We start from the raw sequence: 24,428 nt of genomic DNA, 5'->3' as shown, positions 1-24,428 counted from the left end.
CGTGAGGCACAGAATTGTCATCAAGCGTGAAAACCGGTTGAAAACACAGATTGAAGTCATTAGCTATCCTTAATGCTTCATTCGGAGGTGCATGGCTTTGTTTGTGCTTTCGAGAGCTCAGATATCTGCAAATTTTTGGGGAGCAGTTTTGATAAAGTTGCTAAGAGTAACTTTTGTATATTTTTGTTTTGAAGTCCTAATTGCTTGCTTCAGATCATTTGAGAGTTTGCGAATATGTTCAGTGTGTGTTGTCGATGGTTTCCGTCGTTTAAGTTTCCTCAGCCGTGACAGCTTCGCAGCAAGTATGTCTTTGTCTGATATCATTGCTGCTAACCCCATGCTCTTCGTGCGTCTTCCTTTTTGCGTCCCCTTTTCTTTTACCCCAGAGCTGGGCAGCCAACTGAAACACCATTCTACCTAACCTCCTGGCCTTTCATCTTTCTCTCTCGCCCGATTGGAAACATCCGGAGTAGGAACGGGCGGGAAGACATAATTGAGGCATTACCGTGGTTACCGAGGCTGGTGTTAGCTGCCGGCTTGTTCTGGGGTGCTTCACAAATTTTGATAGTTTATCTGCTTTTCGGTTTCTAACGCAGTGTTTGTTTTCTAGCTAGTGGAAGCGCCTATGCCAGGTTACAAAACGAAATATTCTGCTTTTGTGGGCTGGCTGCACGAATTATACAGCGGCCTGAACTATGAATGACGCTGGCAGAAAGCGAAAAACAGTGGCCAGAAAATATGCAGCTGTTCAGCTCAGATTCATACCATCTTCATTATGTTCATTACAGCGCCACCAGCAGCAACGTTCACTGCATGGCGGATGCCTCGCCCATTTACCTTCAAATAACTCTGTTCTTCGCCGGATGCTGCCCCTTTTCCCCGTAAACTTCTTAATCACACTTGCCCGATGACTCTCTGTCACCCCCTGCAACCTGCAAGCTCATGTTCATAAAGCGATTTGCGGATGAGCATAACACAAAATGATCTGTTTCTATCTATTGTGTACCGATGCAGAAACAAGGGAGGTCGATCGGTTGACCAAACAATGCTCAAATTTTGGCTTCTCTGTGGCGAGATACCCACCGTGGTGGCTTATTAGCTTTGGAATTCGATTGTTAAGCGCAAGACCATATGATCGAATGCTACCCGCAAGCGAAATAGCATTAGAAAATAAACCACGGAAAAAACCACAGAACGTCAAAGAGCTGCAGGTGGTAGAAATTATTACGGAGCAAATCACTACGGCATACCTAAGAGGGCATGTGCTGCTCCGGGACGTTAAACTGCCATACTGTAGCCAGTTCTTCTACTTTAGGCAGCGACTAGTGCAGAACCAGCGCACACGCTACACGAGGCCCGGCTGAAACCTGGTAACTGCGCTTGCAATCATTTCGGACTTTTGAACTGGAGTACGTCGTAGCCAGTGGCTGCTTTGTAAGGTTACCTGCTTCCACATCGAAGCCAAACAGGAGCCTTCTGCAAGCAAAAGTCACCTTACGTGAAGGCTTTTTGTATCCTCTTCTACCAACCACTCTCCTTTCGTCTACCTTATTCCAGACAGATGAACTACTTTCTTTTTCAACTGCAAGATACGGCACGCGCGCTCCTCCGGTGAAAGACGAGCCCTTCGAAAAGGCTGCCGCGCTTCCATGCGTCAGACTGGCAGGCGATTGTTCGTACCAAATTCAAGAGTGCCTTTGGCAGCGGGTGCACTGATTCAGAGAACCGGGGCACGTCGAAAGAGCACGCGCTTCCCGGTATCTGTTCATATCCCAATAACGAGGCTCTGTGGCTTCTGGGCTGATCTTGTAAGCAAAGTTCCAAAGAATGGCCTTTCCCCTGCTGCCATTGGAACGGCTCAGCGTCGCTCAGGTTAAGGCCCTCGCTCCGCAAAGATACAGAAACGGATTTCACGTATACTACACGGTATGATCAATATTTGTTGTACTCCTTTATTGCCTATCAGTACCCGGTAGCGGTAACCAAACCGACCTCTTGTTTGCCGCTGCGATGGCTCAGTGGTTATGGTGATCGGCTGCTGGCCCGAAAGACGCGGGTTCGATTCCGGCCGCGGTAGTTGCACTTAGATCGAGGCTAAATGCTAGCGGCCCGTGTACTGTGATATCACTGCACAAGAATCCCATGTGGTCGAAATTATCCGGAGCCGTCCACTACGACGTCCCTCATAGCCTGAGTAATTTAGGGCGACAAACATCTTAAACAAAACCAACTACGTGTTTATACACGTATACATTTTAAATGGAAAATATGGAAGTTTTGATGTACATTCGCGGTGAAAATAACGCGCAGCACGCTTCTATGATTGAACTGTTCTCCTGCGTTATTGAGCACATGTTCTAGTGTCCATGCAATTTTTTTCAAGGTGGCTGTAAAATGCTTGCATTACTTAGAGTAAAAGCTATTTAGCGTTCATGTCACGTACAAGTCTTCAAAACCTGAGCGGATAATTTACGAATAATTTTTTAAACTTCTCATTCCCGCTCGTTCCGACAAAGTCCAGCGCCTTTGTTTCTTGCATAGTCCCCCTTTCAACTTCGGAAGGCACACATCACGTCACAGTGAGGGGCTTTGATTGGCTTGCTAAAACCGCAACGATGTTCATAGACGAAAGAGTCGAAGCAGAAAACTATGCTGGTTCCCCTGAGCAGCAACGTCCGCATCATTGTATCTTGCAAACGGCAGGACACATCCTTTCGAGCACTTTGGCTGTCGGATGGGGTTTTGAGTACGGTGGCTTGCATGCAGTGATACTCGGGGGGGGGGGGGGGGGGGGGCGGCTGGTGGCTGTGACGTGCATCAACTTTATCCTCCATGTTCTTTCTTTTCTGACGCTCGAGACCGCATGAAAGGCTTCCTTCAATTTTTCCCCGGTGGCTCGCGTCGCGACCCATATGGAAACATTGCAGTAATTCGTTTAGGCGGCCGACTAAAAACCCTAAAGGTACAGGCTGTAGAGCTCCCGACTTACAGGAAAATGGCGTAATAAACAACAAACAACATTTCGCAAGATAAAAAGAAAAGGCCAGTGCTACTGCGCAAAATTTTGAACCATAAAATGAAAAATGAATGTTAACAGGGGCCCTGTTCTATAAGAGTCCAGTTTGCATTTCATCGGGCGTGACAACAGCATCAATCGAAATCAGCATACGATCAATCGCAGAAATCACCAAGTAGTGGATCCCCACGCAGAAGATAGCCTTCGCTACTGGCCCCAAGCACCGCCGCACCATTGGCTGCGATATGCAGCGAACGGTGCAGGTCCGGTCGCCGATGACCCAATTGTGTCCCTTCCCACAGACGCTGTAAAGCAGCGGCTGTCACTGAACAACAGTCACGGATTCCAGATGACCAAATTGATGCAAAATGGACATTGGAACCTTATATAATACGGTCCTAATAATTCTTGTTCAGACCATATGGCAACCCAAACGGCATTGCCCTACTGGCGAGCAATGACCAAATGAAAACCGCGCCGACGAATCGCGCTCGGCTCATTGGCGGCCCAGGGTAGGACGCGCACCGAGTTGGAGGAATACCTGCCAGCGCACTCAGCCGGCCGAAGCACGTGCTCCGGACTGAATGCCGCTATATCTGTATGACGGCATCGGAAAAGGGTAGGTGCGACGTTAGGCCCGCCTCAAAGGCACTGGAGGTCAACTGAGCTCTGTGCACAAGTTTAGTAACCGTCGTCAATCAGAAAGATTTACATTTAGTATGTGCTGCCCTTGCCAGAAGTAACCATGCTGCATAATTTTCGTTTCATTCACATAGTCAAGCCCTTCAAGCTCCGCTCAAGATCAAAAGGTCTTGAACGGTGAGGAGAATGCTTGTTCTTACCCCTCCCCGAGTTTTAAAGCCTCAAGAGAGAAGTAAGTGCTCCATTACAGGACATGGGAGCAAACCATCCAGCCTAGTTACCTTTGGGTAAGACGGTACTCTTCAGTTCGGTAAACAGTTTGGTTCAGCGCTTTTAGAAAGACTCACTACTGGCAGGGCAGAAGCCTACCTCTTGAATTTTGGGCACATTATTACTAGATATGATAGCTGAGCTCTCAGGCATTTGCGCAATGAATACAAGCCCATGCGATCGAAAATGTGGATTGCTATGGGTGTCTTTTCCAAGATTCAGCCCATGTCTTTTACTGGCGGACGCGATAGCTGTGACGTGTGGCTTCGTTTTTTTTATGGTTTTTCATACATATGCGCGCAGCTGTCATAATGGCTATAGTTGCTGCCTGTGGAAAGGCCTGTGCACTTTCCTGATCTTCTTCATCCGGTTACTGGCACAGTGCTCATTGTGGAGACGTTTCCCACGCGATGCATCGGCAGGCTACGGTGAAATCTTGACCAAGTCGGCGATGCGCTGGCTGTACACGTCGGCCTGAGTTCGCTTGCCAATAATAAACGGCCTGAGCCAAATGTCTATCCCTAAGCTCAGCCATGATAGGTGACCGAACTGACCCGGACGGGCTTTAGCCAAACTGCTCTGACCAATCTTTGACCACAGTTTCCTCGACTGGGAGAAAATCTTTTGATGTAATATTTTTGCACTTTAAAAATTTCTTTGGGACTTAACCCCAGAGTAAGTGACGTAGTATGTCACCGTCAGTGACGTAGTATGTCGTAAGCAAAAATAATAATAATAATAATAATTGGTTTTTGGAGAAAGAAAATGGCGCAGTATCTGTCTCATATACCGTTGGACACCTGAACCGCGCCGTAAGGGAAGGGATAAAGGAGGGAGTGATAGAAAAAAAGTTCCGTATTCTGCTTAGGGACTCATTGGCGAGATGAGTCTGAGCCAAAAGGACATGTTCAAAGACCGAAATATGGACGGTGTGGAGAGTATCTTTCATGTAATTACATGACCCAGGCGGGCCTTTTAAGTTTGGCTTCTCAATGAAACTATAGCGGCTTGAAATGGGGTGCGAGGCAGTTATCAATGCATTTTTTTTCATGTAGAAAGCGATAACTTAGTCTGGGAGCTTTTACAACGTCGACAGTTGTAGCCAGAGTCCGGTACTTTCGTGGACCTCGTTAAAAAGAAATGACGTCATCACGTAGTGAGGTCGCAAAACCAATTCTCACCGGTCACATGACTTTTTGGTCATGTAACAATAATTTTCATGTGATCTATTAAACGCCTTTGATATGTACTGGCCCCTTATCAAACTTATCAGCTCTACAGGGGACACTGAGATGTACTTTTTGGGCATCCCTGCAGCTAGCATCCTTCTATATATCACCCTGAAGCTTCCAAAAGATTTGTCTTATACGTTCCTCATGTGAAACCTAATGGCCACCGGTAGGCGCTGGGCGAGATCTGAAAAAAATGTGCAACGCGGATGGTACGCAGTAGGGAAGATGTAAAACACCTTCAGTTTTTTCCACCCTGATCCATCGAAATTGCATGCAAGATCTTCGTGACGTACTGAATTATGTTGGAGAACCACGCGCTTCAGGCAATCGGCGTTTACTGCTTAAAATATTGCTGATAAATGAGCATGCAAGAAGCCGGATGGCTACGAAACAGTGACATGCGAGATGTCCATCTCGTCACATGTTCACTGGATGACTGAGTTGTGTCGCAGGTGTCTTCTTTATTACTGCGTTTTATAAATCTACATTTTGGCGTTCGCATGAAACATCGCATAGTGAACAATGCTGGCAACATCAACATACAGTAATAAGTTAAATTCAATTAGGCGTACCTTTCAAGGGGCTGACCTTCAATCGTGGCCAAACTACATTCGCGGGCATACAGTGCGACGAATCGGTAAAAACTTGCAGGCGGTACACTTTGCAGGGACGTACGACCGATCTCTCGGTTTACCCCTGGTGGCTCCTGCCCTGTTTTTTTTTTTTTTGCGAAGTCTGAGTCGAAGTTCTGTAAGCAGGCAAGGGACGTCAAGGCTTCGTTAAATATACATTGCGAACGATAGACGCCGGCACAGCATGTACGCAGATAATGCAAAGCTGGACGCAAAAAGGTGAAGGCCCGCGCATGACGTTGAAGTTAAAACGTTCCCTTTCCCTTACGTTACCTCAAAAAATCGCCATTACTCTCCAATTTCACCTCAAGTTATGAGGTCGTGATAGACTTGATTTGCTACTTACCTTCGACGACTACATTTCACTCCGATGAAAGGCTACATCCTCGCCGCCCAAAGGGCGCGGTCTCATTGATGACGAACGGTTAGTGATGTCCGTCCTTCGTGTCATGTCCCTAGGGTGGCTTCGATGCTAGCAAGAAGCAGTTCCTTTCCACCACCCCTGGATACATGCAGAACGGATGCGTCTTCACAGCAGTGTTCAAGTACCCTGGTCAGAGCGACCTCCAAGGCGGAGATGAGTGAGTACGGCCTTCTCATAACGGTAGATTCTACTTGGACAACGCTAGGGATAGCTGAAACTCGAATTTTAGCAGGAAGGCAGCCGCATGGTTTGAAAATAGGTGCTGCAAAGTGGCAGTGCCCCAAGATTGAATTTCGGGCTTGCCCTTGTTGGTGATCGACACCGGAGGGAGGCAGCGTGAACAGACCGGGACACACATTGAAAGAACAGCGTCAATTTTCAGTGCCCATCCTGCCGATAGTTTCTTTGTCCTCGTCCGCGTTGCCTCACTGCGTTGAGCTAAGTGTACCTTTGATTACTGTGCACTCAAGCAGCAACCGCATAACACCGCACGGATACAGATATCAACGCTGTGTTTGGGCTAAGGACGGCTTTAAGAGCGCACCAGACTTATAACCAGATGCTAGATGAAAGAATCGTAAGAGCACTAAAGAGTAACAATGTTATGGACAACATTTAGGACTCACTAGTTATGAACAGAAGCTTGGTTGTACGTTTGGAAACGCAAATCCTCAGCCACTGCACTCTGGCAGCAATCACCTTGCAATGAACTTCCAGGCCGACAAATAATTGATAAGTACAAACCATCATCGTCTAGGGACTAACGCCAATCCACGTGACCACCAGGCGTGTGTACCACAAGGGACTTTCAGCAGATTTAGGCAAACAATTTTCCCGATTTTATTTAACCACCACATGCTCGTTCTCCGTTGTCAGCATTGTCGGTCTGACCAAGCGCTCTCTGCACTGAATGGCTTGCGCAGTTTCGTTCCTTTTACGAATTGCAGTTAGAATTTCATCTATTCGTACTTCTCCTCTACTCCACTCTAATCTATTTCTGTCGCTCGCGTAACAACTGGCATTGCTCACCGCAACTGCTTAAGAAATGATTTTGGTGTCTTGTTCTAGACCTATTTCGGTAACTTTCAAGTTTTGGTTGTGTTGGCTAGTACTGGCAGGACATATCTATTACACCCGTAAGCAATTTAACTTTAACTTATGAGTAAAAGAAAATGTATTATCCTTAAACCTGAAATATAGAAGTAATCATGTTGCTTGCTGTCAGCTGTCGTGAAAACTTCATACAGCTCCCGAACAATCTTTCTTTTATTGGTTCCTTGCTTATAACTATTATCGTGCACTACCATATTAGCTGCTTCACGCTCAGCCAAGTTTATCAATAAATTCAGATTTCTCTTGCCATTACGTTTGAAAAAAACCACTTTACTCATATACTTGCATTCCTGTTAACTATGGCCCGTGGTTGTTTCTCTTATATTTTTAATCACTCATCTTTGAGCCATAAAAAGATTACACTACTAATTTACCATTGCTCAACACCACAAAGTGAAAGAAAACTAATACCCCTGTCACCAGGCCAGTCTCAATGGCCATCGAGTCGAGAGCCTTCGACATTCTCAATCGCTATCGAACTCGAAGGAGTCGTGTCGCTGCTACACGGCAAATCTCAATGGCCATTGTAATAGTTCTCATTTCTTACGTCAAGCTTGTGTGGCGCCGCAATACCTGGTTTAGATTTGGCGCAAATAACTAAAATAATATTATAAATCTAAGCTAAATGTTGAAATGCACCTTTTTTTGGAGCCATAAGAGGTTTTTATTTATTAAATACCAGTTGCGTTTTCTCAAAAGACGCTGCCTTTTGTATGATTTGCTGCCGCAGTTTTCTGGCGTTTCCTTCTTCCGGGATAACGTGTGCAAACTTAATGCGCTTTAAACCAGACCGACACAGTTTTTTAATTATTGCGCCGACTAATATTTAACTGCTTGCATTAAAGTTCATGACTTTGCACCGTGAATATAACGTGCACGAAGGTACGCGTTGGTGCCACTCAAAGCAGCACCAGCTGCTTTGAGAAACACTCGAAGGTCCACGAAATTTCGAGTTCCGCTAGTTCTGCGCTGCTCCGTTGACTCGATGGCCATTGAAACTGCCAGTTTAGCAGCGCTCAGTGGCCTCTGACTCGTTAGACTATCGGTTGGAGGGCATTATAAATGCACGTGTGATAGAGGTATTAGGCGCCTTCCGCCATATTTTCCTTCATTTCGGTGACTGCTGGCTTCCTTATTACGTGTGCATTATTGCTGGTTAGTTGTGACCAGCACAACTGAGTTAAGTGCAATACCACAATATTATGCGCTAAGGTAAGGCTTTGGGCTAGTTGGTCACCACCCATGACTGGGAAATGCAGCGAACACACAGAAACGACACGCCTGTTTGTTATTTTTTTGTGTTGCGCTGCAATTCTTCGCGACAACGTTATAGTCAAGATGATTTTTTAATTGTGAAAAACCAATTCAAGAGACAGAACAAACAGAAAGAAACGACCACTATAAAATATCAGTTAGTCTTAAAGACAAGTTTCGAAGAACACACGGGTATATAACGCTAGCGCGCGTGGCTAGGATTGAAAAAAAATTAACAAGTAAAAATTTGTGAGTCGAAAAGTAAAAAAAAATCATTTCATGAGCAGATTTGGAGTTGAGGAGTTGCATATGCGATTAGTATCGACTCGTTAAATTCGTTTGTTAAGGGTTAAGTATACGTACTTTTGGTCGTTAAGGACTTCGTTAGCACTCCAGGAACATGAGATGACGGTGAATATGCAGGCACCACCGGAGACACTGTAAAACAATTGCGAGGACATTGTGAGCACCCTCTTCAACCTAGTGCTCCGAAGTATGCTGTGTTGCGACATAAGCCAGCAAACATTGCTTCTCATCAGAATTACAACAAATGTTTCAGTATTCTAAGGCGTAAAGGTAGGTATCTGGACGTGCGTTTTTTGCGTTTTTTTTTCTTAAGCATTCCATTACTGCCTTTTTTCCAGGAATTTCTACCCGCTTGGGTTTGGCCAGTTTGACGCGCATCAGCAGTACTTTTTGCAGTTACTTCTCCATAAAAGAAACGTACTGGTTGTTAAGAATTTTCAAGATAATATTGTCACTGAGCTGCTTCGACGGGAAAATCAGGATTTATACGGATTCCATGTTCTACAGTTCGTCAGAGAAAACGACAACCTAAATGTACGTACGATGTTTAATTTTGAATGACCTTATGCCAAATTAGATTAAGCACGAACTTATGGACATTAACTGCACTGTAGTTGAAATAACTACGAAAGTAGGCATCTTCAGACTTTTGTAAGCCTTACTGTATTTTTAACTTCCGAGGTGCGTCAAACCTATATAGGCCGACAGCAATACCGTATTTACCTGTAGATCATGCATGAAGATTGTTATGGCAAGATTGCATTTAAACCCTACATCTCTGTGTCATCGTTCCCGCGAAGTATTCTCCGTCCCTCCACACAATTAGAAATTTCCCGAAAATAGTATTGGAATAGGAAGTAAGCTCTATAGCTCCCAACTGGCTTCGTAGAGTGCGGCGCTTTAAACAGCCCGGCTACCGCCGCAGCGCACCTGCGCAGTTTCTACAAAGCACATCAGCTCTCAAAACTATGGAGAACACAGTACGGTGTCCGTGGTGAGCACAGTTAGGCGAAGGTTTCATGGTAGAAAGTCCAGCAATGCTTTAAAGGAGGCCAGTTAGTCGTTCATAATGACATAGGAGTGCGCTAACTTCGAAACAGACAACACAAAGAATACACCACGAGACGCAGGCACAGACAGGCACAGACTTTCAACCGACTCTATTTTTTAAGGGGGACATTTTTATGCGCATATAATCATGAGAAACCGATAACATACAAGAGGCACAAAAAATAAATCAGCAGAAAAGCAAAGCAGACAAGAAACCAGCCGTGATGGCATCAACCCATGTCGCACAAGTGATGGTTCTACTTCTGAGCAGCTGCTCAGAATAATCATCTCGGAGGTAGAAACTTGACTTATGCGAAAAGGGTTGGTTCCAAAGGAAACTTTCGAAAGCGCTGCGACATGGGACACAAAGAGAAAGACACGAAGCACAAGCGCTACTATCAACTGAAGTTTATTGGAAAACACACAAGGTTAAATAGCTCACACAAGGCAGCCAGCAGTGCATTCGCCTACCACCAGAATGAGAAAACGAATCATGTAATCCATTATTGTGAAATTCGCTATCTTGGTTCCACACAGTGATTCATTTTTGTCATTTTGGGGGTAGGCGCATGCGCTGCTGGCTGCCTTGTGTGTGCTATTTAACATTGTGCGTTTTCCAATAAACTTCGGTTGATAGTAGCGCTTGTCCTTCGTGTTTTTCTCTTTAATTGTGTCCCCTGTCGCAGCGCTTTCGAAAGTTTTCAAAGATGTACCAACTAGCTCAATTGTCCGTGTTGTTCCAAAGGAAGTGCGTGACACTGCCTGATCAAAACCCAAATCCTGCTCAGATCCCAAATATATGCTCAAGACTGAAAAAAGGGGGAGGGGAGATGAGGATGCTAGAGAGGAGAATGCGCCTCCCATTGTGTGTCACCTGTGCTCGCGTAGTCCAAGCGAGCCTGCAAGTATAGGACATGCATGAGGCCGTAATGTTAGGAGGTATTTCCCACTCCTAATGAAGTCTAAAACTGTCAGAGTGTGCTTCTGCCCAGGAGTCACTTATGCACAGGCATAATCTCACTATTCCATCGCACCATGTTCTACGCTTTATGTGCAGTCCTGCGGCAGATATTATGCACTACATTTTCCTCGAAATCAATTGGATGAGTAGCATGCTTTATCGATGGCAGATGGATATTGCCTGTTAGTATCAAAAGCGATTTATTGCTTGCAATTCGAAATTTCACAAAAAAAAATTCCTGCCTGAAAAATGTATGTTGGCTCTTTACCCTTCTTAAGAACTTTTGCTAACTTGTCAGCTACCGAGTTGAAATACCGCTCAGTGGTTTTTGATCTCAAAGTAACCTATGATATTGCTTTCTTTAGACAGGACAAAAGGCTATTTTTGTTCTACTGTGGGCCGGAAGGGAGAGGGAGAGGGCGAAAGGGAAAGAAGTTGAAGGTATCGCTCTACATCGTGTACACCTATTCACCTCCCACGGCATTGGTCATGGCACCGACATCCTTGCGTTCCTCTTTATTCTGTTCGTCACCTGCTGAATATCAGCACTGAATCTGCTGAGTAACTTTAAGTAATTTGGAAACGGATTGACCCACCACTGATCTGAACAAATTGACAACATTAACATCGAGAAGGGGTGCTTGATGAATCGCCTTAAACTGAATATTAAGAGAACTTCCGTTTTGCCTCTAACTAGAAAACGCAACGCAGTTCTGTTTGATTATACACTTCTTACCAGACAAATATCTTGTGCTCACCATGTACGAGACTTTGGTGTCATTTTTGGCTGAAGGCTTGATTTCCGACTGCATGCATCAACTGTCTTGAGCGCGTTGAGACATATCGGTCTTATTTCTTTGATAACAAAAACGTTTCTTCGTTACGAGTGTCTGCGCACTCTTCACTGTGCTCTCATGAGATCATGTCTTGAGTTCGTGTCAGTAGCCTGGAACAGCGTCTCTGTTAACTACTGCAAGAAAATCTAAAATGTTCAGCGTAAGCTCATATACACGTCCTTTATGATAAATATAATGCTAGCCGTCGTTTCTATGATTATGATTCTCTCTTAGCATACCTCAGTATGTCTACTCTTCATGGTAGGCGACTCATGCGTGACATGCAGTTTCTGCAAAAAGTTTTGCGTGGCACCATTGACTTAAAAGTTATTGATGTCACTGAGATGTCCTGTGCCTCGTGCAAAGGCCCCCAAATGCTCTGACACATTTTTATCCTGAGGTATACATGTCATTTGCCCTATGATTCGATTGCAGATCACATATAATTCGACTTTTCTAACCACAGACTTATTTGCCTTAATTTCTGTTATTGATACATTATTTTAAATTATTTTTTTTAAATGTCTTTATAATGTATGGTGTTTATGTCAGCATGTTTGTACTTCATCTAGTGCATGCGCTCGGTTAGGGCAACTGGTTGCTGAGGCACACTCAAATAAATAAATAAATAATTTCATCCAATCATACATCCATCCATCCATCCATACGTCCGTCCGTCCGTCCGTCCATCGATCCATTCATCCATCCATCCATCCATCCATCCATCCATCCATCCATCCATCCATCCACCCACCCACCCGCCCACCCACCCACCCTTGTTCTTCTGAACTGAATCATGTTATAACTAAACTAAGCAGTAAGGCCTGCAGTAAGGGCTCCACTGTAGGGATGCTAGAACAAAAATGGTATATTCTAAATACAGCTAATTAATTCTCAATTTAGTAATGTAAGCACTTTTTATCCAGTATAATTTCGCAAAAAGTCACAATGGTCAGGGTTAGTTTTATCTTTTAAGCGCTGCGGAAACAGTGGCGCAGTTTGCACTCGGTTCGAGAAATGAAAGTTACTTCGCTTTTTGTGTGGAGTGCCCAAATTCTCTCGCGAATTGCTCGATGTCCAGTTGCAAAAGAATCTTTATTACAAGCACGGGATAAAATTATAGAAAATGATAATAAAAAACTTCAGTAATCTCGTCTCGGCAGTAAGGAACTTCACTGGTCATTCTTCGCTTGCTCCTTGCACGCACAACACCAGATAACCTGCAGTTACAGCCATCGGATTATATGCTTGTATCAGGTTCAGATTACACTTCTGCTTAATTTGCATACGCGTCTATTTCTGACAGCTTGCTTCTATCTGTCACAGATGTTCATGGATGGCGAACTGCTGATCCCCGAGCACACTGTGCAAGGCGGCGCCGAAGTAGATGAGTGGGTGGTGTTCTACACAGACCTTCAACCTGATAACTCTCCGTACGCTATCACTGAGGTACATTACACCATGGACGACGTAGCATCTGTACTTGAAGTAAGCCAACCTTTCTGACCTCTTGACAACTTGCCGGCCATGACCAGGCTCCGTCTGTTCGCGCAGTGGGGAAGGGTGCATTTCAGCTTCCCTATCGTTAAAGACTTCCTAGGCTGCTATTTCGAACGGAAGAAGTCTTCATGCTTGGCATGAAGTGCTTTGGAAGCATTTACTTTTTAAGCATGTATTTCGTGTAGTCCTCATAGTTCCCGGTGGATGGTGGTGGTTGGAAGGTGCAGGCTAGATAAGCCTAATGTGTCGTCAACTGCTGAGCGCTTCTGTCGGGGAAAATATCACCTGGCAGTAGCCCACAGGACCAGTGTACGCTGACAACTTCCAGTACTCTTGCTACCGCGCACTGCTCAGTTTGCGAGCTCTAAACCCAGTCGATAAAAAACGACAGAACCGTGTCAAAAAGAAAGAAAACCGGCGCAAAGGACGGAGACACAGAAAAGGAACACAGGACGATGCTGGACTATCGACTGCTTTTATTTCAGTAACGGTCACATTTATACCCTTCAGTATCGGAACCACACTTGCGCACACACGACAAATTTACAAGGTAGATTGCAGCATCATGCACAGAAAACCATCAGGACAGCAATGTGCAACACGGTTAGGTTAAAGAGTTAAAAAATCTAATTTCGTTATCAAATAGGCTCACCGTCGTGTCACTTACACATCGATCTGCTTTTATAACGATATGGTATGCCTCTAGAGTTTCGCGTTTGCTCTGGGCTTTACCGCGTCCAAAAATTGTAGTCTTCTTAAAGAGCGGAGTGCTCTTGTTCTTCCTGCAGTGTTTATGTAACTTCGCCCCGTCATCTGTGGAAAGCGGCTTTGCATGTTCTCTAGAGCCGGGGGTTAAGACAGCGGCCAGTTTGCCCGATGTATACATAGTCCCCCCGGATGAAGGTGTGCAGTGCACAATCTGGGTGGCACACGTGACGTATTTGAACTCCTGATTGATCCTGCAGTTTGAAATATTCTTCCTATCGTCAATAATTCTGCACAGACTGGCCAATTTACGCGAGGCTGAGAAGACTACATACACCCTTGCCTACTCGCGACCTTCTTTATGTTGTGTGAAAGTGTGTACAAGTAAGGCATGACTTCACACTTTCTTTTGTCCTTTTTTTTCGTCGGTCTTTAGAGTTGGCTTTCATTTTCTTGAGAAGCTTTTCAGAAACACCTTTGATAACATGCGTAGGAAAGTCTGCTTTCATTAGTCTTTGCTCTTGCTGCAGAAAGCTTTCTTGCACAGTATGGAAGGACCTTTTGTCTAGTACGTTACTTAGGCATAAGGTGCAATAGCCCTTTTGGTAAGTTTGGAGTGGCAGGAACTGTATGGAAGTAAGACTTTCATGGTTCGTGTGGCGTGGGCCAAGCAAAGGTGTCCGTTGCAAATAAAAGTGAAAAAAATTTCTAAAAATCTAATAAGATTGTCGTCCGGTAATTCATGAGTAAAAGTCAATGAGCTAGAGCACGAAATAAAACAATCTAAAACGCTAGCCGCCACATCCTGCAGATTGTCATTAGGTAAAACATTTAAAGGTACTAAAAAATCACCAACATACCAGAGCACCTTTGTCATACGGTTCGTGGTCAATATCGCTTGACTGAGTACCCCCTCAGTCTGTCTGACTACAATCATGCACGGACTCGGAAAGCTCTCTACTCTACTGGACCGTGTCAAAAATACGACAAAATATTGCGTAGTTGTTTAACGACACATTTTTTTTGCTTTTTGTAGTATTTTCCGTAGAAGCTTTCTGCAGTACTTATCTGCAGTAATTACGCAAACTGCCTTTGTTACTACAGAAATTTGTTTTACTACAAGTTTTTGGTCAAGAACATTACAGAAAATCTACTGTGACGACAGAAACTTTTGTGTTGTGTTTTTCGACTGGGAGGGAACACTGTGCTTGCGACGTTGTCCAATGGCTCATTCAACCTCTCACGATTGCACAGTAATATCTCAAACAAAAACATATAGCACACTAAATGAGAATGCTGCCCACACGAAACAACAGAAAAATTAAGAGCTTGTGAAAAGTAAGTTCTTGTTTGCTATACCGGTGTGACGTTACCGTCATGAGCTGAAAGGTGGTTCTCCACTGACAGTGGTGAAAGCGAAATGACACGCAATAAGATGGGTAGGAAAATTCGTACAGAGAAACAAGATGGGATAGAAAACGCTAAAGAATAACCCGACAATCCTATACGAGACGTTATACACATGTCCGCGATGTCGAATAGCGATCGAAGTTCTCACACAGCTCATTTAATCTCCTCACACGAAATGTAGTCTGAAGCCCTCGCGTACGGTTCACCGTGATCACTCGCGTTAGTAAAGTCAGAAACACCGGGAACGTCCGCCGTGTAGTCCGTACAGCGTGTCCATTACACCACATTAAACACCAACTGCCCTCTGTGGTCCATCTCACCACCCACTAGTTTCATCCTCATGAATGACCGGCCGTCGCGGGTACATCACCGTATCGGGCCTCCGTCTCCGAGGTTGGACCTCATACACGTCTTCTTAGCAGGAATGCGCACCGCCTCACAACTTCCGTTTCAACCTCCTCCTTTTCTTCCCACCGTTTCAACCTTCACGCACACTTCTTTTTCTTCAGTGACACTTCAACACAAGGAACATTCTCCTTTGCATCACACCGGCCTGTAGGCCGAGACGGTGAGTAGACGATATAAGCGAGTGCATTTCTCTTAGGACAGAGCCTTGCAAAAGAAGAGCTTACAGAGACGGCCGCGCCGAAGAAACGAGGAGCGCCCCTTACAAAATTCGGGTCTTCGTACGATCAATACTGTTGGACGCGACCTAGCCTGTTCCGTTAGAAGACCCGCAGCGGTCTTACCAGCGACTCTTTTGTTTGAGTGGAACAACAGGAAGCGCGCCGTAAGTCCTTGGTGCTGAAGTTTTCTCTACCAGGTTAGTTATCGGAGGCAACATTTGGCCAAGATAGCCCTGCGTTGGAGGCGTTCTGTAGCTTGACCTGGGACCATAATCATAGCTCTCAATCGCTTGTAGATCGCAGAAGAGCCGTGCAAATAGCACTTAAACGGCTACAGTTTCAGCCTAAGTTGAAGTCAGCATTCTTTTAACCAGACCAGCCAAAAATAAAGCGTGGCCAAGCAAAATAGGTCCAGCTAAGCATATGTACTAGTTTTTTATTTAACTCACTGTACCATCAGTGTTAATTGGAGTGTTAATTGGGTTAATTGGAGCGACATGGGAGAGGCCTTTGCCCTGCAATGGGTGTAGCAAAGCTGATAATGATGATGATAATGATGATAATAATGATAATAAGATGATAATGATGATGACCATCAGTGTACAATGATTTCGACCACGGAGTGATTTCGACCACCTGGGAATCTTTAACGTGCACTGACATCGCACAGCACACGGGCGCCTTAGCGTTTTTCCTCCATAAAAACGCAGCTGCTGCGGTGGAAAAACGCTAAGGCGCCCGTGTGCTGTGCGATGTCAGTGCACGTTAAAGATTCCCAGGTGGTCGAAATCAATCCGGAGCCCTCCACTACGGCACCTCTTCCTTCCTTCCTTTTTTCACTCTCTCCTTTATCCCTTCCCTTACGGCGCGGTTCAGTGTCCAACGATATATGAGACAGATACTGCACCATTTCCTTTCCCCAAAAAACGATTGTTATTATTATTAACAATAATAATAACGTTTACCCCTGACGTAGTATGATTATGTCCGGGGAATTTGTTGGTAGGAAAAAACAGACAGGCACACACACATGATATTACCAAGAATGAGAAAATAGCTAGATGACGAATTGCTTGATTGAGCACGCCATCTGTCTCTCTGACAAAAAGCTTCCTTTCCTTCGATTCCCGCTAAAATTCACGCATGTCATTTAGTGTGTGGATACCGGCTGCTGTGTCTGCGCACAGACAACTACTGTTAAAGAAGACGACGGTAGCAAAGGGTACTGCTCAGGCGAAGAGAACACGCGCATAAAAGAAAGCTGGGCGGGTTAGTGCAGGTTTTGCATCATTGAAAAACGCAGAAGGACCAGCACGAGCAAACACACACACACACACACACACACACACACACACACACACACACACACACACACACACACACACACACACACACACACACACACACACACACACACACACACACACACACACACACACACACACACGCACGCACGCACGCACGCACGCGCACACACACACACACACACACACACACACACACACACACACACACACACACACACACACACACACACACACACACACACACACACACACACACACACACACACAGTGCTGACTATAAACTGATATTTTATTCGGAAAGATTCACACCTATAAAAGCGCAGGCGCAGAAATCATGAAAAACAAGAAAAAAAATGTCGGACGTTTTAGCATGGTGAGGCCAAATGCGAGTTGGGTGCTCAAGTACTTCGGTTTTCGATCGAGGCTCAGTTTCAAGGTCACGCAGGCTTCAAACAAAGATCGGCAAAATCGGAGTTTAGTAGTGTTCATATGTTAATGACCATATATGTGAGTTCTTTGTTTTTCGGGCGCCACAACAGTTGCTCCACCATCCGAGACGGTATAACAGACGAGATCAGGCAACACTTGACTGAAGGAAGGCAAACTGAAGCTTTATACAAGAATTCACATATTTACAACAGAATAAGCGGCTGCGTTTTTATGGAGGAAAAACGCTAAGGCGCCCGTGTGCTATGCGATGTCAGAGCACGTTAAAGATCCCCATTTGGTCGAAATTATTCCGGAGCCCTCCACTACGGCACCTATTCTTCCTTTCTTCTTTCACTCCCTCCTTTATCCCTTCCCTTACGGCGCGGTTCAGGTGTCCAAAGATATATGAGACAGATACTGCGCCATTTCCTTTCGCCAAAAAAAACAATTATTATTAATAAGCGGCGAGCATGATGACATAGAACTGGCTAAGGGAAAATCTTCCCTCCTTGGCATTGCCGAGGATGCAAGGGATCTAAATCTAGTTCACAACAATTTTTCAGGCTCCGGGGCCCAGTTTTAAAGACCTAGATGCCTGGCCCACCCCTTGCATCACCGAATCGCAACAAACCAACACATGGTTGGTTTTAAACTACACGGCACGCCATCCAATTTCGGCAAGGTTCAAAACCCTCTCCCTAAAATACAGAGCACGAAAAGATCATGAAAATTGCTTTAAGAAAATGGCATTCCGGGAATGGGCGCTCAAAATGATTGGCCCACTATGTTTACATGCCACGCCTCATACTTCCACAGTATTACTCAAAATCTCTCCCTTACAAAGTAAGAATAGAAACAAATGGAGCTACACCAAAACAGTCTCACATGTCGCAGGCTCCCTGAGAACTCGTGACCCTGGCGGCTCCCAGCACTACGCCAATTATCGATCTCAACCAAGCCGCTAACCTGTACTTGTACAGCTTCATTCACCCTTCCAAATACAGCCCCTTCTGTCCTTGGTGCGGCGATAAGCCTACGCTGTTTCACATTTCCTGGAACTGTCCCCAAAAACCACCTCATCTAAAAACATTACAGACATCATACGAGCAGTGGGAGGCAGCCCTGACCTGAAATGGTCTGGAGGGCCAGTGTCGCATCATCAGACTGGTCCAGGCATCCGCCCAAGCCACCGGAGTCCTGAACTGAGGAGTCCGCCTACCTGATTCGTAGAACACATCAATGAAACAATAAATGTTTTATCTCTCTCTCTACCGCCGCGAGTAAGAAAATACTCGTGTTCGCGACGACTGTCGACAGGCGTCCCCACAAAATCTCGAAAGCGGCGCCAACCATGTCGTTGTTGGCTCTGAACGTGCGGCGGGATCTCTTTTGCCCAGCTACGTTTCGTTAAGCCGGCCCGTTCCCCTCCTTGCACGTGGGAGTCACCGCGGCGGTATTTGCACAACGAGGGGGGCGGCCGACTTCGACAGGGTCACTGCTCGTGTCTCCGCGCGAAGCCGCATCGACGCCGGAAAACGGGGACCTCTGGGAGTTCCGGAAAAAACGCACCTTCCCCCCCCCCCCCCCCCTTCCCTCTAGCTCTGTCCCGGCCTAGGTGTTCAACGTCCGTCTGGCTCGCCTTGCACGATTCTTGCTGACACACTGGCGGGGATTATCAAGGAAGTCGCCGCTTCACTCGCCGGAGCAGCAACAAAAGGACGGACGGTTGCAACAAAGCCGCGTGCAGCCACCGATTCCTTGCAATGTGGAATAGATTATTCTCTATATTCATAGGTCACTGGCAGTCCTCATAGCATTCCGGACTCAATGGTGCAGCGATTAAATGACACTCCACTAACCTGCGATGGCAGGTGCTGCCACTGGTAGGTTGTGCGAGGCCCAAGTTACTCTTCGTAGACAACCTCTCGCGACCAATCATTAATTGATTTGGCACCTGCCACGGTGGTCATGGTGGGACTGGACAGACAAGCGACAGGGAAATCGGCGACTGGAGAGAGAGAGAGAAAAATTTATTGGGAATATATATGGAGGAAGTATGAGAGGGCCCTGAAGGGACCCTCCCTTACAAACACTAGGTGGGCTCCTCGTTACAGGAGCCCATAGGCCTCCATGGCTGCTCGGGCTCGGACGACTAGGGCCTTTTGGCTCGTTAGGTCGGAGCAGTTGAGCAGGGCTGCCTCCCAGTCCTCCGGGGTGGGGTTGGGTTTGGGGTCTAGGTTCGGGGTTGACTGGCATGCCCACACCATGTGGTAGATATCCGAGGACTTCTCCTCACAGTGTGGGCATTTTCCTGTGCAAGCGGGATCAAAGAATTTCAGAACTGCCGGACACAGCAGAGTTTTGGTGAAGAGACGGAGGAGAATTTGTTCCTCCGTCTTAGTGAGGTCCTTGCATGGCTTGGGAAAGACTGAATGTTCAGATTGGTAAAGTTGTGTTATTTCCTTAAAGATAATGACGGGCTTGGGATCGGGATCCGCTGCGGTAGGGTTAGAAGGTGTTGTTACCCGGAGAGTGAGCGCGCGGGCGGAGGCATCTGCCATTTCATTGCCTTCGAGTCCTAGATGAGCGGGAGCCCATACTATCGTTCGGGGAGCGGGGGCCCCGGGATAGTCACTGTTTTGCAGAATGCGGTAAGCTAGGAAATGAATGTATCCCTGTTCAATGTCTCTACAGGCCCCTCTCGAGTCAGTAATGATGACCCGCGAGTCCCGGTCTGCGGCGGCTAGCGCGATAGCGACCTCCTCCGCATGAGTTATGTTTTGAGCTCGGAACGTAAGTCCGTTCACCGTAGCTTTCTTGTGTACGACTGCGGCCGTGTACCCCCCCCCCCCCCACCCCCGCCCCCACGGTGGGTGCCGGAGGCGTCCACGTAAAAGACCCCGTGTTTGTCACCGTAGTGGTAGGCTAGAGATTCCGCCCGCGCGAGGCGTCGGCCACTATGGTCTTCCTTTGACATTTTGGCCGGGAGAGGTCGCACGTTCAGGGCGAGTCTCCAAATCTCAGGGACACGTGCGCGCTCATCCACGAGTGTTGTGTGATGGCGAATGTGCAGGAGGCTGTAGAGCTTGCGCACTGAAACAAAACAAAATATTTTAAGAGGTCAAACCAACACGCGCGATAACACCTTGAGGTTAAATAGTTTAATCATGATAGTTGCATTCGATCTGGTGCAACGCGACGGAAGGCTTAGCGAGACTTAGGGGTGCGCATGGCAGCGCATGTGGTGCTGACGTGGTCCACAAAGACACAAAAATCACCTTTGTAAATCACAGAAGCGCATCTCACCGCTAAATAGCATGGGCTGTATTTTCGGTCTTGGGCCGGCGTCTCGTCTCAAGGCGGTATCGGAAGAAAATCAGCCAGGTGCCAGATTCGTTCTTTTACCTTACTCAATATTTGTTACGCGCTTCATGCGTGTGACGCTACATATCTTAATGAATCAGTCTCGCATGCTTTCGACCGTAAGAGCTAGGACAACGCACTATAACTTGCACCGTGCCATTACCATGCCAACAGGAATACTTAGGCTTAGGATGTCTAAATCGCTGGTGACTCCTTGACTATGGAGGCAGTAAAGAAGTAGTCGGTAGGGCGGCCAAGGGAGGTGTTGACCGAGGGCGACTAAGGAGAGGTCATGACGTCACTTTTGCAAAGCCGCCTCGCAACCGGAAGTTGGCTCGCCTCTCTCCCTGCGTTGTTTCTCTCTCCTCGCCTCCGTCCTCCGCCGAGGGGTGGGGCGCAAATCGCGCGCGGCTCGGGTAGAACCGTGTCCCTTGAGAGCGGAGTTTCTGAAAGTGTAGTGCGCACTTAAGTCGTCAGCTTGGTTTTGAGATGGCCATGACTTGGCAGTGAAGTGTCATAAGCCAGCTGTTGTGTTTCACGGTGCAAGTCGTCTTCGCAATTTTGGTTTCTGATGTGAGCATTTATCGATTCATCCTCTCACGCCAAGCGAAACGTGCTGTGCAGCGTTAACTTGCGCGCTATCTTCAAGAATAGGCTCCGTCGCAAGAACCGAGCCAACGCCATACACTCTGCGCATCGTCGCAGCCAGACCGACTTACCAGTGGTGCAATCTTTACGCTCTTGTTGAGGGACAAGATGGCATCGACTTGCAGACTTGCATGTGCAAACTGTGTCATTAAGCGCAGTATTAAGAAGGCTCTTAGTGTGAAATCTATGTGGTAATAGTGCAGTGCGGGACATCGATAGTGATGCAAGTATACGTGTATCATACCTCGTATAATGCCCTGCTTTGCTCGCACCAGATATTAACTGAGCAATGGCAGATGTAGCAGAAACGATTGAGGCCGCTCGATGAGTACATACTCGATAGTAAAAACTGGATAGCAATTGTTTGTCGACAATTTTCATGAAGCTTACTCAGTTAAACAATCGTATATTTATATTTTGAATAAATATCGAGGTTGATTCCACAGTAAGTTTTTCGGATAAATTCTTCACCTGACTATCTCGAAATTATTCAGGTTCTTCATAGAAATGTGAAGATGGACATCGTATGTAATTTGCACATGTTGCTATTACATTTCAGATGCATTGTTTTCTTCATATGTCTGCATGTGTATTCCACATTTTGTGCTAGAGAGCGCTTGAAAAACAGTATTACATTCTTTTCAGCTAGCATGGCATGGCTTACTTATTGTGATCATCACGAAGTGAACAAAGCAGGAAAGAGCCTCAGTGTTCTTGCCAAAGTTTAGAGAACTTGTCGTCGTCTGGGCGCAGACAAGTCCTCTACGAAGACAAGTCATTTTGTCGAAACGCTGTCAAGCTCCTAAGGCTCCCTTTGCCTTGTTCACTTTTTGGTGTCAAGAAACCCATTTACCTGCCCCCTCTGTAACAGGAATTATTGTGGTAACGCATATATTGATCTATGCGCAGATCTGTAACCTGATATTATTTTAAGGATCAGTCTTCTTTTTACAGAATTCCAGTCCTGAAGCTTTGTTGCAGCTGCAATAGTTGCCGCACACTGAAGACCTGTCACAGACTGACATCACCCATGTGGGGTATTTAACACCATCACTCTGAACATGGTCACTTTTGCATTTTCATATCATGATTTCAGACTGCGCATTTAGGTTTAGCGTTAACTTATTTCCTGTCTGCATGATATATATGGCCTAGATTTTAAGTGGCGTTAGCAGCAGGTCATTCTCTGCTTGTTTGTATGAAGTTCTGTTCTCCAAATTGTGTAATGTGTGCAAGCCACTCTTATGAGCCTACTTTGCTGTAGGACTGGAATATCTGCAGATGACAGCCAAGAATTAACATTTACACTAAGCACTTTATTACTCGGAACATTTGTTCAGCTTTCAGTGTGTGGTGCCAGTGTTAAGTGACATACTGCTGATATAGCAATACATCGACATGTGTTCAGTGGCTGCTAATGTTGGTCGAGATAGCCTTAATAAATGTCTTTGACCAAAATGCATTTGTGTTGTTAATGCATTATTTTTGACAACTGAAGATATTAACCAACCAATGCAATGGAAACGCCAAGAACTTACGCGTTATGTTGACCGCACTCATTAGGTAAACAGAAAATAGGTCTCCACGCTTGGAACAAGGGGGAAAATAAGCTACGTTAGATGTACCCATCAAGTGATCAAGATGCATGTGTCATATAGCGCATATATGGGTTCAACAGCGCTATCCCAAGACGTCATTCATTAAACAATGCTTGGAAAGACGCCGTGTTCTGCTAAGGTCGCACGTGCACATTGTGCTTAGAGATTTTATGGGAACAAATGCACTTGATTAGCTGATAGTTACCGGACCTGTGGGCCCCCAGTTAGATTTTCATGATGGTATGTTTATAAATGTGCTGCTGAAGAAGCATGCATTTTAAAATAAACTCTGTTACAATGTAGCTGTAAGTCTCAGCGACCATTTGAAAGGTGCATATGTGGTTTAGCACGTGCATGAGTTGCTTACTAATTGTTTTCATACCTGCACTTTGGAGCAAATTTATTCTTGTCAGCCAAATTTCCGCACCAATGCAATATCGGCATTACAGAATATGCATTTTGTTACTTTTTATTTAATCCAATGTGACACTCGTCAGAAGTATAAAATATCAACACACAAATCCGCCGCCAAAGGTCAAGGTCAAATGCGCCGTTTGGAGCGATGCCAACAGCCCGTCTCCCGTCTCCCGTCTTGGAGGCGACAGAAGGATTCTTATGCTTACTTTGGTGTGGCCTAATTTTTTCTCCGCTTCGTCGCCCTTACGGCTGTGTTGAGCAAGTTTATGGTTTATGGTGTTTTGACGTCTCAAAACGACTCAGGTTATGAGGGACACCAGCCGTAGTGAAGGGCTCCGGAAATTTCGACCACCTGGGGTTCTTTAACGTGCCCCGACATCGCGCAGTACATGTCCTCTAGGATGTCGCCTCCATCAAAATTCGACCGCCGCGGCCGGAACCGAACCCGCCTCTTTCGGGTCAGCAGCCGAGCGCCATAACCTCTGAACCACTGCGGTCGATTTGAGCAAATTGGTTCGGGGTACAAAATACGAGCCGCACTCCTGCTTTACCGACAATTTTCTTTAAAAGCCGCGGCGGTGGCTCAATGGTTACGGCACTCGTCCGCTGACCCGAAAAACGCGGGTTCGATCCCGGCTGAGGTAGTCGAATTTTGGAGGGGACGAAATGCTAGAGACACGTGTACTGTG

At 46.0% G+C, this 24,428-nt stretch overlaps 1 protein-coding gene across 1 annotated transcript in view; it reads left to right on the top strand.

The window, feature by feature from the left end:
- The first annotated feature begins 1,752 nt into the window (after positions 1-1,752).
- LOC144128186 (uncharacterized) overlaps positions 1,753-24,428 on the top strand; it is a 34,302-nt gene continuing 11,626 nt past the window's right edge. Inside the window, exons 1-4 of the mRNA XM_077661332.1 lie at positions 1,753-1,926; positions 6,252-6,373; positions 9,228-9,423; positions 13,063-13,224. Coding sequence (XP_077517458.1) covers positions 1,828-1,926; positions 6,252-6,373; positions 9,228-9,423; positions 13,063-13,224 — 579 coding nt within the window. The 5' untranslated portion in view covers positions 1,753-1,827. The remainder of the gene's footprint in view (positions 1,927-6,251; positions 6,374-9,227; positions 9,424-13,062; positions 13,225-24,428) is intronic.

Source organism: Amblyomma americanum, chromosome 4 (assembly GCF_052857255.1).
Source record: "Amblyomma americanum isolate KBUSLIRL-KWMA chromosome 4, ASM5285725v1, whole genome shotgun sequence".
Lineage (NCBI taxonomy): Eukaryota > Metazoa > Arthropoda > Arachnida > Ixodida > Ixodidae > Amblyomma > Amblyomma americanum.
This window is presented reverse-complemented; position numbering and strand designations above follow the sequence as displayed.